This window comes from Anthonomus grandis, chromosome 4 (genome assembly GCF_022605725.1).
Source record: "Anthonomus grandis grandis chromosome 4, icAntGran1.3, whole genome shotgun sequence".
NCBI classification, from domain to species: Eukaryota; Metazoa; Arthropoda; class Insecta; order Coleoptera; family Curculionidae; genus Anthonomus; species Anthonomus grandis.
In genome coordinates, this window is record NC_065549.1 from 36,019,532 (window position 1) to 36,038,747 (window position 19,216).

The window sequence follows — 19,216 nt, forward strand, 5'->3', positions numbered from 1 at the left end:
AATTGTTTACCCGATCAAAGTCCCCGGCTATCAATATAAGTGATCTACTTGCAATCTTTGAATCATCCAGAATTTGCTCTGTAGACTATGTTAAAAAAATGGGGTAGGAGATCATTCAAGATGCCAATATAATCACTAGCTAAAAAACTAGGAATATTACCACACCAGATCTCAGTCTGTTCTCATACATAATGATCGGATCAATCTTGATGGTTTGGGAAAATTGACTTTACTCGTAGACGATACCACTCTGGCGTGGTCCCAATATGAATTCTCTGTGGACTACAATAGGTGCTGATGTCTAGGCAGTGAATCTTTGGTTTGATGTTATTAAATCCGCTACAAAGAAATTGTTAAATGTGCCTTAAATATGATTGACCATTTCATCACTATCATTTCTAGCTCTACAACCCTTGGTCTTAGGTCTTGTTTGTCTACATGATCATTTTTCATTTTGCATTAATTCAGGATCGTACTCTATTCCCATTCATCTCAGATCTGAAAAGCTGTTGATCTTATACGCGGTCTTTCCCTAAATTTTTGCCCTTCCAGATTTTGTTCCCAGACCATTTTAATCATTCTAGAGTCTGGTTGTAGGTATCTGTACAACCATTCATCTTCAATTATTTTGATAATGTTTGGTTCGTCATAGAGCTGAGTCAGTTGGTTGTTCTGTTCTTGGGTCTTTGCATAATTCAAAAATCTTGGATTCTTATTTTGACTTCGTCCGATATAATGTTTTTCTTATTCATTGTTGCCTCTAAGTACCTTAAACTTCTTACATTCTCGAATGGTACTCCCCCATTGTAACTTCCTGCTCTATCATATTTTCTTTTTCTTCTACCAACATATGTATTCCGTTTTATTCTTCTTAATTTTAAGACCGCCGGTCTTTCAACTTTATTTAATAACTCATTTACTACTATTACTGTGTTTTCAACCACGTTGGTGCAATTAACAAAAGCTAGGAGTACCTTTGGGCAATTAATACCAAAGACCTCCATGATTAATTCCGCCGCACTTAAAACTTTTTCCAAGGCAATATTGAACAATATCGGGGAGAGGAATCACCATTCTTCAGACCATCCGATACCTCAAACGAATCTGACATTATCTTACCCAGTTTTACTGTACTTCTGGAGCCGTTATTACGTAACCTTGTCTAAAGTCGATAAAAAGTTGACGAATCACCGTATTAAACTCACAGCATTTTTATGTAATTTGTCATATTTTTTAAATCTGATATTAATAAACCATATAAAGAACATGTAACTCATGTGAAATATGGAAGAGTTGAATAGTCAAGTTTGGCTGAACATGTTTTAAATACTGATCACTTCGTAGAGATAGACATTTTAAAAATTATTTAAACCAGTTAATAAAAATAGAAAATAAGATGCATATGAAAGTTTATAAAGGTCCAATCCCTTACAGACAACTGTATAGTTCAGTTAGTGTTTAAGATTTGTTTGGCCAGGCTTCATTGCATTTTTCCAATATCCAATAACCAATAGAACGGTTACATTTTTAGCTAATTTAGCAGTTATCTTCTTTCGAATATTCGAACATCGTTAGCGAAACATGTATCGAGAGTAAAATAAAAGGTTTTAATTATTGGTAAATGTGTTTTGAATTTGAGTCTCACATCAAACCATATACATAACATTTTAACTATAGAACTATAGCAGTATTATGCAAACAAGGAAGAGTGCAAAATTTTGCGTTTCGTAGCGATAAAATATTATATTAAAGCAACATTCTATTATATTTTTAATAACGCATACGCACTATTTAATAACATATGTACTAGCTCTTGTCATAATTTTTAGTTGCTTAAAAACAATACAACGTAACTCTTTAAATGGAGTAAGTTCGGGTCAGGGTTGCCAGCAGTCAGCGGAATTTACCCTATTGATATTTAAAAATCCCCCATATTTAAGATTTAAAAGCAAAAATGCCCAATTTTTTTTAAATAATAATAATAGTACCTATGTATATTCAATCAATTTTTTTGAAAATAAAATGTGTTCTACATACCCATAAAATCCCCAAAAATAGGATGCTTAATGAATAAATCCCCAAAAGTAGAAAAATAAATTTTAATGTATCTATGCAATGTTAATAATACATTATATTAATACGACTTAAAATAAACATAATAGTACCTAAATCAACAAAAGTTTACACAAAATATCTTTGGTCTGTTGGTCTAAAACTAAGACACAAATCACATAAAACTGATATCCAAGTACATACCTATATAAACACAAAAATACATAAGAAAATACAAGTAATAGGAAAATGTCTTGGTATAGTTCATACTTCTATATGTATGCATCTGATTATCATTAATATCACAAATCATTTTCAAAATGTTTTTGTTTTCCTTTTTATTAATATACATGTCAGAACTAAATTTGTTTAGCATGGCTTTTGATGGTAAAAAAGCTACACAACTGCTACAATCAAGATCAAATCTTACTCTCATTGTGGCATCCGCACTCGAAACTAAAAGTAGGTTTCGTAATTTATCTTTAATTATAGACATTATTGAAAACACCCGTTCTACTGTAGCACTAAAAAATGGTAAAGAAAGAAGTTATAAAGCTAGTTTTGAAATATCCTGAAACCGATTTTCTCCTACGACATATCGTCGGCCAAATGAGAAAACCGCGTAACTCCATTTTGAGGAATTTTTCAGGAGACAAGAAAAACTGTTTCCTATCTTCCTTTTTTAATATCAAACAATTGTTAAAACCTTAAATATGAGCAGAAATACTTTGTTTTTACCATGTAAAGGGAAAACTTTGAAAAATATTGTTTTCTAGTATTAAATGGAGTTACGCGATTTTCCGTCTAAAAAATATATATAATTGTGGATATAGGTGCTTTTCCAGTTATAAAAAAAACTACTAGAAAAATCAAAAAGTTGAAAGAAAAGCTAAATATTTATTTAAAAAATTAAAATGACCTTAATCCTAGATCATTTTTAAGGTAGCTAGCTATAAAAAAGTATTAATTTTCTTTGAAAACACTTACCTAACAATAACGAACAAAATAAGTTGCAAAAAAAAACCCAACGAATTTACAATACTTAGAAGGTAAAATTTACATTAATAGATCTTTAAACTAAAAAATTCACTCGTATAACAAGTCATCGTAAAATTTATGATAATCAGGTAATATACTCGATTTTAAAGCTTGTAAGTGGTCGTATTTTTCTTTTTCGACGTTCAGTGTACAGGACTGGCAAATCCACAAATTTACATGAAATAATTTTCTTGTTAAGTCTTTGGTTCGGGACATTCCATGGATCTGTGTATCTTAATTTAAACATTATTTCACAGGTGGGCAAATATCTTAGGGCTTTTAGGTCCGTAACAACGGGATCGCCAACGGTTCTTCCAGGGCGTATGGATGAATAAAATTTTAAACATTCAAACTTCTTAAAAAAGGTGTGATCAATGTATTTTGTTGAATATGGAAAAGGAACCGATCTAGCCCTTTGACCGAGGAAGCGATCCCTCGTAATCTGCAGGGAGATTTATTTTACGGTCGCGAATTTGACGTTCGATGGCAGAATGCATTGCATCCACCTCCATCTGTGTGTGTCCTTTAAGCAAATATTTCTGGGTTATATTAATATTATTTTGAATTGCTGCATTTAGGAATGCATTGGCCAGTATGGAGTTTCGATTTTGGCCTGTACACCCATCGCTGTAAAAAATCATTTTGTTTGGATTTTTATTTTTTACTTCTTGTTCCACGAAATAGGAAAGAATTGACGAAAATTCATTCGCCGTTAGTTGAAAATGGTGAAATTATGCACTATCAACTTTGTCTTATAGTACATAGAAGAAACTGTTGATTTCGGGGACAATAATACGCACTCCAAGTCCATTGTATAGACATTTACTGTAGCTTCAGTCTTTGTTTTGTAATTTTCTTTTTCTTGACGTGCTTCTTCTTTTAAAGTCTGGTGCAAGTTATAATCTGTCTCTGATAAATTTTTTGCAAACTCTAACTTTCTTAGTGTCAAATTTTAGAAAGTATTTCATAGAAAATTTTCTTTTGCATACTATTTCTTTCTCTCCTCTTCTTCTTTTGACACCGAGAATTTCGACTAATGTCTTTGCGTGCATCTTTCATTCCGCCCAATTTAGTTTGTTCCAAAATGTTCTAAATATGAGAATTCGTTCTTCTTCTGTTAATGTGTCACATTGAATAGTAGGTTTTTTTTTGCCAAGTGTACACCCAGAAGGATTTTGCAAAAATTTTCCTAAAAATAAAAATAAAATAAATGTTGATCTTTTTCGTCTAATTTGAGTTTTAAGAACAGTTTCTGGTACTGGTGGCTGCTGGTGTTGCACTTCCATCGAATCGAGTATGGCTTGCTATTCTTGGTTCATGGCAGTATTGTCAGTATTAGATTCATCCGAACTATCCGAATTATTTTCTTCGGGAACATAAGCATCGTCCGAGTTATCACTATCATCCCTCTCATCTTGGGAATTTGCAAAGCAAGTAATCCTTGAAGATGAAGCATTATTGATTTCGCTTTCCATCAAATCTAATATGTCTTTAATTGGAACTTCAACACCAAGTGGAATTTCAGGTGCTGGTGAGTCGAAGGTAGATAAAAGCCTATCTTCAATTTGACTATTTTAAAGTTCCTGGTCACTTAGACTTTTGGTATAAGACGCTTCATTGTTTAGGCTTTTCACAAAGTCTGATGTGTCTTCAATTGAAATTATAACACCAAGTGGAATTTCGGGTGCTGGCGAGTCGATAGCAGATAAGCGCGCATCTTCGATCTGACTATTTTCGAGTTCTTGTTCACTTAGGTTTACGGCATAAAGCGGTTCGTTGTTTGGGTTTCTCACCAACTCTCGTATGTCTTCAAACTCATCAGGAACTTAAAACCCATGTTCTCCAACTATATACTCGAAAGAATCTATACGCGCTTGCTGCTTTGCCATCGTCATAATAGTTTTTGTTCGCGATGACATCTTAAAACAGATTTTTATTTATTTATAAATTGAAACTGCACTTAATTAAAAATAATAGTTTTAATTTTAATTTTAAAATTTTATGAAAAACCACAAATCCACGTAAGTACTGCATGTGCCTCTTAAACTAAAAAAAGAAAACCATGTAACTCCAAAGCTAATTTAAAAGAGGTATTTTTATAATTACTAATAAACTAACAATGTCTTTGTAAATGTACTTATTCAATGTAATGATCTTACCTTATATAATTCAATTTAACGTTTGATTTAGCACTTTTTTCTAACTGCAAGAGTAAGCACGTACGTACACTATTGACAGTGCATAACAAACTGGGAGATACGCGTTTTTTCTGCTATATTTTTGACAGTTGGAGTTATGCCCTTTGCTAATTTTCTTTTTTTGGTGGGAATTTAGTTTTGATTAATAAGTGGTTTTCACAATAGGCGGGTTTCGTACTCTTTTGATAGATGGTGATAAAATCTCAATTTCGACAAAAAGTGGAGTTACGCGGTTTTCTCATTTGGCCGACGATATTTTGGGCGACTTCAATCCAAAAAGTCTCAGGATCTTCGGAAGGTGTCCGCTCTATTTCGTGAAGAGCATTCCACTCGCTAACAGTGGAATCAATATCATCGCAGATTAGATTTTTAAAATGACTGACTAAAGTTGTTATGTCGTGTTTTCTAATTGTGACGTGGTATTTTCTGGGGTTATAAAGGCATTTTTGAAGACAATTTGAAGACTAATTAAGAGTAATTAAAAAATCTTTACATCTTTCTTGAATGACTGCTTTTTGATGTTGACAAATTTTCCGCAGTGAAATCATATCAGATTCCGTCTAAGACTTTCAAGCTTATCGATGAATAGGAATGCTACTGAGTGAAATCAAAATCATGAAAAATCTGCAAAAAGCTCCACTATATTAAATTTTTTATCTAAAGAATTAGCAATATGACAACGGAAATCAGATAGTGCAGTACTAACTCCCTACTTCACATTTTGTACAAGCTAATAAAAAATACATCTATATCGAAGATAGTTGTGTAGGGTTCAATTCAAAAGCTTTTTTTAAGATAAGGTATTATAAGCACGGGGTTGCTATTTAAGATTATGAGGTTGAAGTGGCTGGGGGTGAAGGTGCAAGTAAAATTAAATTACCTATTACATTATTTTGCTTCCCCATCTCCGTTTTCACCAACTTTTTCTTTGATCCTTAAATGTAGCCACTGTAAGTTTTCAAATTGTTATCCTATATACTGAGCAAAACTTTATCTATATTTTTGCTAGTTTTGATTTTTAGTTAATTATTTTTCTTATTCCTACACTTAAGTTTCACTTGATTATAAAACATTTACAGTTTTAAAACTCTATACCTCGATCAAACTTAAATGGTCATTTTATTTTATCATCAGTACATACATACTCGGCACACATCCGTCTGCACACAAAAACGGTAGAAAAGTTGAAATTACAGGAAATTTGGTATATGAACTTTTAATAGACTTTTCGAACATTTCGCCCGCAATTGAGGCTCTTGCAGCCAATAAGGTTTACATTGTAAATACGGGAAAACTAGTTCATTTTAAGAAAAACATTTATCGAAAAAACCCATAAAAACATTTCATTGCTTGAATTTTGTTAAAATCGGTTTGGCGTAGTTGGTAATTTAAACTAGAATGTTTTTGGAAAAGGAAATATCTTTTTTAATAAAAAGAATAAATAAAACATATTTTAAAAATTCCGCTCGAGGTCTCATTCAAGGTCGTAAATTTCACAAAGTTCTTCCAAGTAAAATGAAATACATACAAAATATACACGGTGGGACAATAAAATAGAGATCTTGCTCTAGCATTTGTTTTTTTTTCCTAAATGGCTTTTATGTAGATTAGTTAGAATTGAGGGTTGCATTGATTTAGGAATTATTAGTTTTTTATTTTTATACAACAAGTCAATTGCAAAATGTTATCTCAAATCTGTTTGATTAAATTGGTTTAAGTCTTGATTTATTTTAGATGAATTATTTGGCCAACCCTTTTTAATGCAGCTTATAAGTTGCATAAGTATTGGGTCTTTTTGGATTTCACTTTTTAAATCTTGGATTCTTCTATCTACAATTGGAAGGCTAGATTCTATTAATAATACTTATGCCTCAATATTTTGATCAAGTTTATCTGTATTTTCAGTGTTTTGATAGTTATATCAGTATTTTGATGTTGAATTTGTAATAAAATACGCTGTAATCTCATGGGATAGTTTAAGAGTTTGTTAATTATTAAAATTAAGGGTTTATGGTCGGTTTCAACCGTAATTTTGCTACCATAAATGTACTGATGAAATCTTAAACTCGAGAATGTAATAGCGTACATCTCTTTTTCTATTTGTGCCCAATTTTTATGTGTATCTGTTAGAGCTTTCGATATATGGTATACCGGTAAGTTATTCTGGACCAAAACTGCTTCTATGGCTACTGAGAAAGAATCTACTGACAAAGTAATTTTTTTATTTGGATCAAAGTATTGTAAAATTGGTTTTTTTATTAATATATTTTTAAAATTTTTAAAATTATTTACTTCTCCCTACCCCGAGGGCCATGGAACTTTTTTTTTAATAAGGAACGTAAATGTTCTGTTTCTACAGACATGTTAGGTATAAATTTTGATACATAAGTTACAATGCCCAAAAATCTTTCTGTCTTTTTTATTTTTTGGCTTCTTAAAGTGCTTAATTGGCGCTATTTTTTCCGGCTCTATACCCTTTTTAGAAAAAATATGACCCATAAATTTAATTTTTCCTACCCCAAACTCACAAGTTTTAAATTTATAAATTTTGCCCTTTGTAATACTTTACATAATCTTAGGTCATGTTCCTCTTTATTATTTCCCCAGATTAAAAAATCACCGATATATGAAACTACCCCTTCTATATCGTCAAATTTAATTTTGATGATTTTTTGAAAAACTTCTGAGGCTTCCGTTATTTCATAAGGCATCCTTAGAAATCTATATTTTACTCCAAATGGTGTAATAAAAGTACATTTTAATGAGCTTTCGTAATCTAGTTTTATCTGCCAAAAGGCTTGACTAGCATCAAGTTTAGAAAAGTATTTAGCATTATTCAATTTTGTGGTTATCTCGTCAAGAGTGGGTAAAGGAAAAAACTCTCTAATTATTGCTTTATTTAGATGTTGTGGGTCCATACAGATTCTTAAGTCACCGTTGGGTTTGTGTACTATAACTAGGCTATTAACCCATTTAGTAAGTTCACTTATCTTGGCAATTATATTTTTTTACTCTAAATCATTAAGTAATAATTTTAATTTTTTTTTTAGTGCAAAAGGAACCTTTTGAGACGGGTGAATTATGGGTGTTACACAAGGGTTTATACTTATGTGATAATATTTGCATTTTATTGTGCCTATGCCTTGAAAAATAGACTTGTGTTTTTTCAACATACTATGATAATCAATATTATATTTGTTGCAATTTGAAATTTCTTTTTCGCTCTGCATGCTACCCACAAACTTTACCAGATTTAACTTTCACATTCGGCTTTTCCTAGGATTGAAAGGGAGGAGTTATTATTGATAATATAAAATGTTATGTTATCAGTGAAGTTCTTATATGTACATAGCAAAGAACATTTTCCCAAAATGTCGATTTAAGACCGTGTATAAGTTGTGATTTTTGAATTTGACGGTAGTAACTTATTGCAATGTAACCCAAAATTGGCCAAAAATTTAGAAGGTAATGCATTTATTTCTGCACCAGTGTCTAGTTTAAAGTTAATATTTATGTTATTTTGTACCTTTAGGGTCACATTCCAATTAAAAATTTTACCTTGATTTATAGACCTTATATAATCGATGTAAAATTGTTCATAGTCTTCAGAACATATCGATTCTGATTCCGTTATTCACATATATATATATATATATATATATTTAATTATGAATATACAGTGATGATTTCTATTAAATACATGAAAATAATTAATTTATATACCAAATGAAGGTTTAAAAAAAAACCTACCTTATTTACTAAACAGACAAAATTTTACATGATTAAAATTACATTTTAAGTCGATTTCTTAATGTTTAAAATTCAGTCTAATTTAAAAAAAAATGAAAATTATTAACGGCAAAAACGGCGGGAAAACCCCTTTAAGCAATGTTATCACAAAAGGTATTTCAAAGGAGGTATTTTTACCTTTTTCTTATGCCTATTTTTGCAAGTTATCTTAACCCACCAAAATGGCGGTAAATTCACTTTTTTTTGTAAAATTTTTGAAAATTTTTTTGACATTTTTTTTATCCCCCAGTTTTATGGTAAAACATATTTTTTGATAACAGGAAAAATTTTTAAATTTATGGGATTTTTGCGATTTTAATTAGAAAATCGGGGAGAAAATCTTTAAAAATTGCGGTTATGGTTAGCCGATAACTGGGTTTATTGGATCAATTGATGGCTTTTGAGGACTCTTAATCTCAGGGTAAGCCCTTAAAAGAGTCTATTGTGAGAATAATTGAGTTACTAGGTTGAAGTTCAGTATTCAAGGGAAGGGTGCTGAAAGTTGATTTGGTATAGGGATTTACTGAAAAAGATTCATGGGAGTGAAATGTTTTCAGTAATGGGCGATTTTTGATTGTTTTTGTAAATAAATTCCTGGCGGCATATGTTGGAGCTATGGAAAATTTGGTAGTGTACATTTACTTGATTTATATTTAATTTTTAGCATTTAGCAAAGTGATTTGATTTACCGCAGTTACGACATGTGCGCCCAAACGCAGGACATTGATTAAGTCCATGTTTCGTAGCACAATTACGGCATAAAAATACCTTATTTTAAGTGAGGCTTTTACCTGAACTTCTTTGATGACTGGTGACTATGGCGTTGATTGTGTAGATGTCGTTTTGATGAATAATGTCCATACTTCCCTTTTGAATCATCTCTGGTTGGCTGCATCCAGCTGCCATGTCCTGGTTTGCGATTTCGTATATTGCCATAGAATTTATATCGGAGGTGATATTTTCAAGTTGCCTTTTTGTTCTTTCTGCAATTTTACAGATAGAGATTGCTTTATCTAGATTCAAATTTTTGATTAGCAACTGTCTATCTTTGACAGTCATATCTCTTATTCCCAAGATTACTCTGTCTCTTAATAAACTATCACGGAGGTCTTTAAACTCGCACGTTGAACTTAGCTGTCGCAAATGAGCAACATATTCCTCAATGGTCTCTCCATCTAATTGATTTCTGAGGAAAAACATGTGTTGCTTATATGTGATATTTTTTTCTGGCTTGAAATATTAATTGACATCTTGTTATTTCATCTTCTTTGAATTTGAAATTGTTGTACACGCGAAGGGCCCTGTCACCCTATGGTAATCAACAAAATTGAAGCCTTACATTCTGACGACTTTTTAACTGTTTCAGTAAACTTTAGATACAATTCAAACTTTTGCTTAAAAAAGCGCCAATTTTTATCTATTGCGCCTGTCCATTCCATTGGTGATAGAGGTGAAATTCCGGTAGCCATCTTGAGTGGCGGCACAACTTTAAGAATATGCACTATTGGTACACTAATGTATACCTAAATGTGAGGTACAATTACTCCCGAGCACTATCGATTTAATTATTTTGAGGTATCGTTAATTTACACGGTCAGCACCTGTTAATATTATTGCGCTATTTATCCAAAAATAATATTGTAGATAATAAAAGGTTAACAGTTTTAGTTCTTATTGATTTAAGTCAGGTCTTTGCTACCCTAAGTAACAAAAGTATAGACTTAGTATTGTAACGAAGTTACTAAATTTTCTGTAATTCTCTTATTTATCTATAAAATTACTCGGTTCTTTTTCCAACTTAAATTAATAATTTTCAAGATTCATATTGACAACTAAGCTTTGCCCAGTAAAGTTAGGAAAGTTTCTATTTTGTTAATAAACGCGCGACCGCGTTAATTATTAATTTATCACCGCGTTAATACCTCAGCACCGTTTGTGTCCGTACCACCACCACTGTTACCGCGTTTACTAAGTACCGCGCATGTCCGTGCTCTATACAGGGTGTGCCAACAAGGTGTACCGCTAAGATAGCGCCTTAACTATACGAGGTAGAGCAAAAAGTTCTAGAGCAAAGTTGTAGGGTTGACAAAAACCTACGAACCAAAAATATTTTTATGTATACTGGGTGTGTCACAAAAAAGTTACTATAAAATATGATTTTTTTTTAAATAGTACGCTCTGTATATTATGGTACTAAAATGTGAGGCAAAAAGAGTACTTTACTTTGGTATAACGTTTTTAAAATTTTCGTGCGGCGTTGCAACGTAATTATTTTTTTTTATGTTATTTTTTGCCTTTTAGAGGGTTCGTTTAAAAAATCATAATTAACTTAGAATTTATTCTGCGCCTATGAAACTTGTACCATAGTTAGTCTAGGGTACCTCCTCTAGGCTGACTATGATAATTTGTAATTTTTTATTACAGGATGTTTTTAAAGAATTTTTAAACTTGCTAAAATTAAATATTTCAAATTTTTCAAATAGAACACCCTGTATATTTTTATCTAATTAAGTGTCTCTCAAATACCTTAATTTTTTATTTAATATGTCCTATAGCTAAACCAAGTACTTTTTGAGATATTTTAATTTTTCTGTAAAATACTATGCATAAAACGGGTATTATTTAAGTTTTGATCAAGATTGCTTAACATTGGTTTAACATTGGATTACGAATAACATTGGATTGCGAAACATTGGTTTAAACGTCAAATAAAAATTGTCAGATTATTAGTTTTATGACAGCAGTAGACAAGATCAATGTTTTTTCTTCAAAAACCATTTTAGAAATTATTACCAGTGAGTTAGTTAATCGATTGTTAATTTTTATTGTTCATTTTGTAATCAATATGAATTTTCCTCGTGAGGAATTTGTTGATATGTTATATGCCTTCGGAGCTGCTAAAAGAAATAGCCTTTTGGCATCTAGAATTTATGCGCAACTTTATCCTGAAAGGAGACATCCCCAAGCACAAGTGTTTCAAAAACTAAAAGAAAGATCAGGAACAGGAAGTGTAATTTATGAAAAACATGAACGAGTGAAGCTAGTTACAAATGAGGAAAATAGGATGACAGTAGCTTTAAGTGTCGTTGAATATCCTCATGAAAGCGTTAGGCAGCTTGCTAAAGAATTACCCTTTAGTGCAACATCAATATTTCGCATGCTTCGAAGCGAAAAATTTCATCCTTACCATATTTAATTGTTGCAGGAATTACTTCCGCAGGATTATGAAAGAATAATGGCTTTGTGTCAGTGGGCGCAAAATAAGATTCGTCAGCCTGAATTTTTTAATTTTGTGCATTTTTCGGATGAAGCTACATTCCATAATAATGGCAGTGTTAAAAAATATAATTTTCATTATTACGACACCAGCAATCCATTCTTCACCCAAGAAATTCATCATTAACATAGATAGTCGCTTAATGTTTGGACAGGAATAATTGGACATTATGTTATCGCACTTTTTTAATGGACATATTACAGTTGAAATGTATTTAAACTTTTTACAAAACGATTTTAATGTCCTTATACAAACGTTGCCTGACCATGTTCGAGATAGGATTTGGTTTCAGAATGACGGCGCTCCAGCTCATTATAGCCATGCTGTTGGAAATTTTTTAAATGAGCATTTTGATGACCGGTGGATAGGGAGAGGTGTGCCGGTCCCTTGGCCCGCAAGATCCCCAGATTTGACCAAACTGGATTTTTTCTTGTGGGGATATGTGAAGGAAAAAGTCTATCGAACAACTCTTACCACAAGTGAAAGTATAAAAAATAAAATGTGGAGATTTTTCAAACAGTCAAGCCAATTATGTTGGAAAAGGTTAATGACTTATTCTCAAAAAGAGTAAACGCTTGCGTACAAAATTTAGAAGGTCATATTGAACACAATTTATAATAATTGTAATTGATCTTTAAAATTTAAAATTAGTGTAACGATGTACATTTATGCAAAAATACGTAAGTATCTACCTAGTATGTAATTTAATTTTGCTGTTTGTTTAGGTGAATAATTGTGTTGATTAATTTTTCAAGTATGTAATAATAATAATAATAATTGTAGGGAAAGTAACAATTTTAATTCTTCAATAATTTTTTCTAATCAATCTTGATCAAAACTTAAAGAATACCCGTTTTATGCATAGTATTTTACAGAAAAGTTAAAATATCGCAAAAAGTACTTGGTTTAGCTATAGGACATATTCAATAAAAAATGAACGTATTTGAGGGACAAACTTAATTAGATAAAAATATACAGGGTGTTCCATTTGAAAATTTTGAGATATGGCGTATTTAATTTCAGCAAGTTTGAAAGTTCTTTAAAAACACCCTGTAATAAAAAATTACAAATTATCATAGTCAGCCTAGAGGAGGTACCCTAGACTAACTATGGTACAAGTTTCATAGGCGCAGAATAAATTTTAAGTTAATTATGATTTTTTAAACGAACCCTCCAAAAGGCAAAAAATAACATAAAAAAATTAATTACGTTGCAACGCCGCACGGAAATTTTAAAAACGTTATACCAAAGTAAAGTACTCTTTTTGCCTCACATTTTAGTACCATAATATATAGGGCATACCATTTAAAAAAAATCATATTTTATAGTAACTTTTTTGTGACACACCCAGTATACATATAAACATTTTTAATTCGTAGGTTTTTGACAACCCTACAACTTTGCTGTATAACTTTTTGCTCTACCTCGTATATTTAAGGCGCTATCTTAGCCGTACACTTTGTACGGCTAAGATACAACACAACAGGGTGTACACTTTGTTGGCACACCCTGTATAACGCAACGCACTGACCGGCAGTCGGCAGTAGTGATGCGCAACGATTACTTTTATAAGTATCGAGTAGATACTGATACTTTATATCAAAGTATCAGATACTTTGTATTCGTTACGAAGTAATCATTACTTGTCTACTTGTTAGTTATTAGTGAACATACAGGCGAATATTAAGATTTGATATGAATACCTATATTAAATTTAGGGCTTGCTTTGGCGTTTGTTATATTTTTTGAGTATAATAGACGTTATCAAGTTTTAGTAAGATATTACAAGATGATACTTTAATACTTAAGCTAATAATGATAATAAGCGCAATGCTATGGTTTTTATTTAATAAATGATACATCGATGCATGTCTAAATTCAACTGTCTTTATTCTCTAGGCTTTTAAGATATTTAGAGCCAAGTAGAAATTAGATGTATAGTCGCGGCACCTGAACTGTAATATATAATTTAATATATTTCTGACAAAACTATTAATCAAAATTTAAAAAAATTATTTGTGCTTCAGGTGCTGATATGTGACAGTTTGTGGAATATTAAAAGTATTAAACTTCCTCTCATTATTACAAAAATTACAAATATTGTAAAGTGGTAAATTCTTAAGTACTATGGCACTTGAAATTACTTAAACCTTAAATAAAATATGGTGCCTATTACTAAGAACAACTACCACAAAATATAATGTTGGTAAAAACTCTGGATAGACAATAGTATTACGAATTAATTTGGGTATGGGTAAATAAGAGCAAAATATCAGTTATTTAAATATTTGATTATTATATGTCCTAAATAACTTCTTTCTATTGTAGTGGGAAATGATGAGTATATCAGAACTACATAAAATCCGTTTATGTACATCGTTTTCAATATTTATACATTAAAAACCTTTTATTCAACAAGCATTCGGCCTTTATTAATTTGAATTTACAGCATATTTTAAATGTTTACCAGTCAACATTTTATTATAGTTTTTCATATTTTTAATTCTAATTCGTTTAATATATACGAAGTTGAAAAATATAGTTCAATAGCAGAATTAAAGTATTATATTGCGCGATATTTTTTATTAAAATAAAAATTAACTTTTAAGCTCTAATCAGACAATTAACGATAAAAAATTAGGTATGTTTTATTAATTCTTTTTCATAAGTTCACCATTTATACCTAAAACTTTCTAAATCCAAGTAAGTGCTTCTCTTAAGGAAAAGACATTTCCGTTTCATATTAATTAAGGTTCTTTGTAGAGCCCTACAAGTAAATTTGCCACTTTCATCCCCTTGCAACCTTATAATATTAATTAAGATCATTATTACTGAGTATATCTGATTCTGGTCTTAATCATATTCAAGGTATCTCTTTAATTCTAAGATCCTTCAATCAATTATTTATTTTATGCTTATTGAGACTTTTAATTTTAAAAATAAAAATTAAAAAAGGTACAATTGTTACAAAAATTACTTCATCTAAATTGAAAGTTAGATTAATTTTATATGTAAAATATAAACTACTTGCTACTAAGACTAAAACTTTTTTAACGAAATCTCTTATATTTTTACATAATGTATTGATTAGTCGTTTAATTAAATAAAACTCTTAAGATTTATTAATAAACTTGAGACTTACCGCTTAATTTAAAAGGTAAACTGCCTGTTAAAGGATCAGGATGGAAAGGTCTTGGTCCAAATGGAAAGTGATGAAATCCGGCCTGCCTGGTTTTCGATCTTGGCTCTCTGGGCCCATCTACAGTAACTTTAATGGCTTTGTTATAGGTGGCAACTTGAGGAGGCGAGGTAGATACGATTATTGTAAGCGTAAAGCTTTTTCCTGAAAAGATAAATTTTCTTATTATTAGTAATCTTATTGGCGTATTTAGCAAATATAATTATACAATTAAAAATGTTTAGATGTCTTAATTTCTTGTAGTTTATTTAATACAGTGACACGTAACATTCAAACTCTCAGCTCTTAAATATAAACTAATAAAATTATTTTTTTGTTAACCAAAAGTTTGAAGTAAAAAAGCTCATAAACAATGATGCACGAGTTACATACCCCTTTCACTCTATAATATCATTATTGTTAAGCTCATTTTAGTTCTATAAGCGATTTCATTTAAGTTTGCATCTTTATTTTATGCTTTCACTTTTAGTTTACCATTTCAGTCAGAGCTAAGCCATTGTTTTAAACATACCATATTATATACGTATTATTATTATTATTTTGCTCGCATTGTAACTAATAATGAAATAAATGTTTTTTTTTAAATATAAATTGGTAATATAGAATTTAAATTGGCGCAGTCTGTAGGATTTCCAAAAATCAATATATCGTATATTGATTGTTTGTTTCCGATTAATTGGCAATTGAATATCGGTCGAGAGTTTTCCAAACGAACATTGGACTTCTCGCTAAAGACCAAAAGTGTGTGGTAACTGCAATCAGAAAGTAATATTCCATGAACAATTTATCAAATATTTTCATTATCTTAAATTAATAATCACTTCTAAGTTCAGAGTAACTTTAGGACCACTGGATGATGATAATCAAATAACCAAGCACCAAATCTTTAAAATCTAGATAGTAGGATCATAAGACATTCATTTTTAATGTGTAAAACGCTCTCGAGAAAATGGAAGCTTCCTATTATAAACCAACCCCAGTTCTGGTGGCAGAAAATATTCAGTGTCGCTTGGTTCCTTTTATATTCTAGAGCTCTTTTTTGCACTACATTGTTCGCGTTGTTATTCGTGTTTTTCGGTTTTATTTAAAATAAAAAATGAGTAAAAGAACTAAATTGATTTTTAGTAATGCTTAGAATTTAAATAAAATTAATAGTTATGCCAAATAATGCTAAAAAGATTGAAACTAAATGACTAAAGTAAATTTTTAGGCTGAGTTTTTTATATATTTTTTGTTTCGTTTCGGCAATATTAACATTTAAATAAAATATGTTATAACATGCCTATTATTACATTATAATTTATAATATAGAAATATTAATTTTTTTTCGTCTGTGTTAAAAAGATCAACAGTTTTTTACAAATATTTTATTTAATAAGAATTTTGTAATTTTTGAATTTTAAGCAACAAAATTTCTATTAATGATACTCCATAAACAATAGTTTTGTTATCAAGCAATAATAGCATAAGGCTCTCAGATGAGCTATATTTTACTTTTAAAGATGATAAAGAAATTTAAATTTTTATAAACTCTTTAATCGCATAAATAAATGATAGGTGATATATTATTCAAACGCTAAAAAATCATTTAATTTTTTTTAGTTCTGTATTAATAGGCAACGCTATTTTTAATTTGGATTGTTATGGAAGGTTGAGTTAATAAGTTAGCAAGTTAGTAAGTTGAAAATAATTGTGTGTACGACAAAAAGCCAATAAAAGCCTCTCTCTGGCCAACTCAGCGAAAAATAAACTATTTAATTTTTTGACGTAAACATAAAATATTTTTATAGTTATACGTCATTTTAAAGGGAAAAAAACATCTTTTAATTTAGCAAAAAAACAAAATAGCAGCCATAAGAAAAAAAGAAGTTGAGAATAGAATCTCAGAACCGAAACGTCGAAAACAAAAACTGAATTCAGGTATGCGTTGTCCTTAAAAAGTTGTCCTAATAATCTTGTTATAGATTTTAAAAATACAGCCGTTTTTCAAAAATGCAACTTTTTGATTTTTTCCAAATATTTCAAAATCGGAAAAAGATAAAGTCGTTATAAAAGTGCAACTGAATTCGTAACTAAATGCCCTAGAACTTTCCCCATTTAACCAATTTTCTTTTACAGTTTCCAGATACCCATACATGTACGCCCAATTTGGGCCACACTGTATGTAAAAGAAAAGTGGTCCTAAAATGGAACCTTGTGGTACTACATTTGTAATATTCAAATAAGTCGATTTTTCTGTGCTGCCCGTTTTAACAATAGAGAAACTATGCATCCTGTTACTCAGATAATTTAACATTGGGCCTAAAGCTTTATCTTAAAAGGCAAAAAAAATTAAGCTTGCAAAAAGTTTTTAAAATTCTAAACCGCATGATATATCATGTTAAAGGCTTTGCTAAAGACTAGTAAAGCTAGCTATGAATGTTGGTTTTTATAGCGGTAATTTTATTTCATTACTTACATTTGTTAGAGCGCTTTAGCAATTTTTTTTCTATCCACATATACAATACTTTTTAAGCGTGTACCTGAGACTGAGAATTCAGCATCTATCGATAAAATAAAAAAAAAAACAGAAGTAGAAATCTGCCTTGTTCACAAAAATGTTTGACCTTATTCTTAAGAATTTTTTTCTTTAATTTTAGTCGGATTTTGGATCTAAATAATCCTAATATTTCGATGAGAAAACTCTTCAAATATGCCACTAGGAGAAACTGATTGTAAACTAAAAATTGGAGTATCCTTAAAGAAATCAGTTTTATTACTAATATAAGAGGCACGTCCAGAAAGTAAGTTCCGTTTCTATTAATATCCGCTGTAGCACTGCGATCGCAAATTTGCGCATGCGCCACAGACATATATCAAGGAGAAGAACCGTGCTCCAGTTTGAGATCGCTGTCAGCCACGTATGCTTTGTTGTGCTTATTTACAATGTTCAAATTTCAATAATCAAAAATCCCGCCGTTTGTGAAATTAGATCTGTGATTCGTTTTCTGAATGCCAAGAAAGTGAAATCAACTGAAATTTATCAACAAATTTGTGAAGTTTACAGACAAAACGTGATGAGTGATTTAATGGCGAGAAGATGGGTCCAACAGTTCAATCAATGAATGACGTAGTGAAGTGCACGATGAAGAACGAAATAGGTGTCCATCTTTGATTTTAGAAGAATTGGTTCGAGCGATTGATGAAAAGCTTAAGGAATCCTGCGATCACTCGCGCGGTTAATTATTACGTTGTCACTCGCATGTTAGATTTAATCTAACATATGAATTTCAGACAATTTTATATAAAAATAAAATACAGTGTGGTATTATTTTGTTTTAACATTTATTCAAGAAACCTAAAACATAAAGTACATTCGTAAAATAAATAGAAATTCGCACTTTGGCCATTAAAAGGAAACATTAAACAGACAAAAATGTATTAGAAATTAAATGAACAGAATCTCTGTCAAAAAGAAAATTATTAAAATAGTGCAATCAGTCTATTCGTCTTCTTGCATAACACAGTCCTGGCATAAAACTGTAGTTTTTATCGTATGTTCCTTACAAATAGGTTTGGAGCATACATCACACTGGTAATTTGTAAATCTATTTTTTCTGATTGGACAAAAAGAGCATCTAGGTTTTCGCTGGGTACCAATTCATTCTTCTCTGGCTCGTTCTG

At 30.7% G+C, this 19,216-nt stretch overlaps 1 protein-coding gene across 1 annotated transcript in view; it reads right to left on the reverse strand.

Moving 5' to 3' along the window:
- The window catches only part of LOC126735610 (runt-related transcription factor 3-like), a 179,478-nt gene that overhangs the window by 69,793 nt on the left and 90,469 nt on the right, over nt 1-19,216 (reverse strand). The window contains exon 3 of the mRNA XM_050439672.1: nt 15,497-15,697. Coding sequence (XP_050295629.1) covers nt 15,497-15,697 — 201 coding nt within the window. The remainder of the gene's footprint in view (nt 1-15,496; nt 15,698-19,216) is intronic.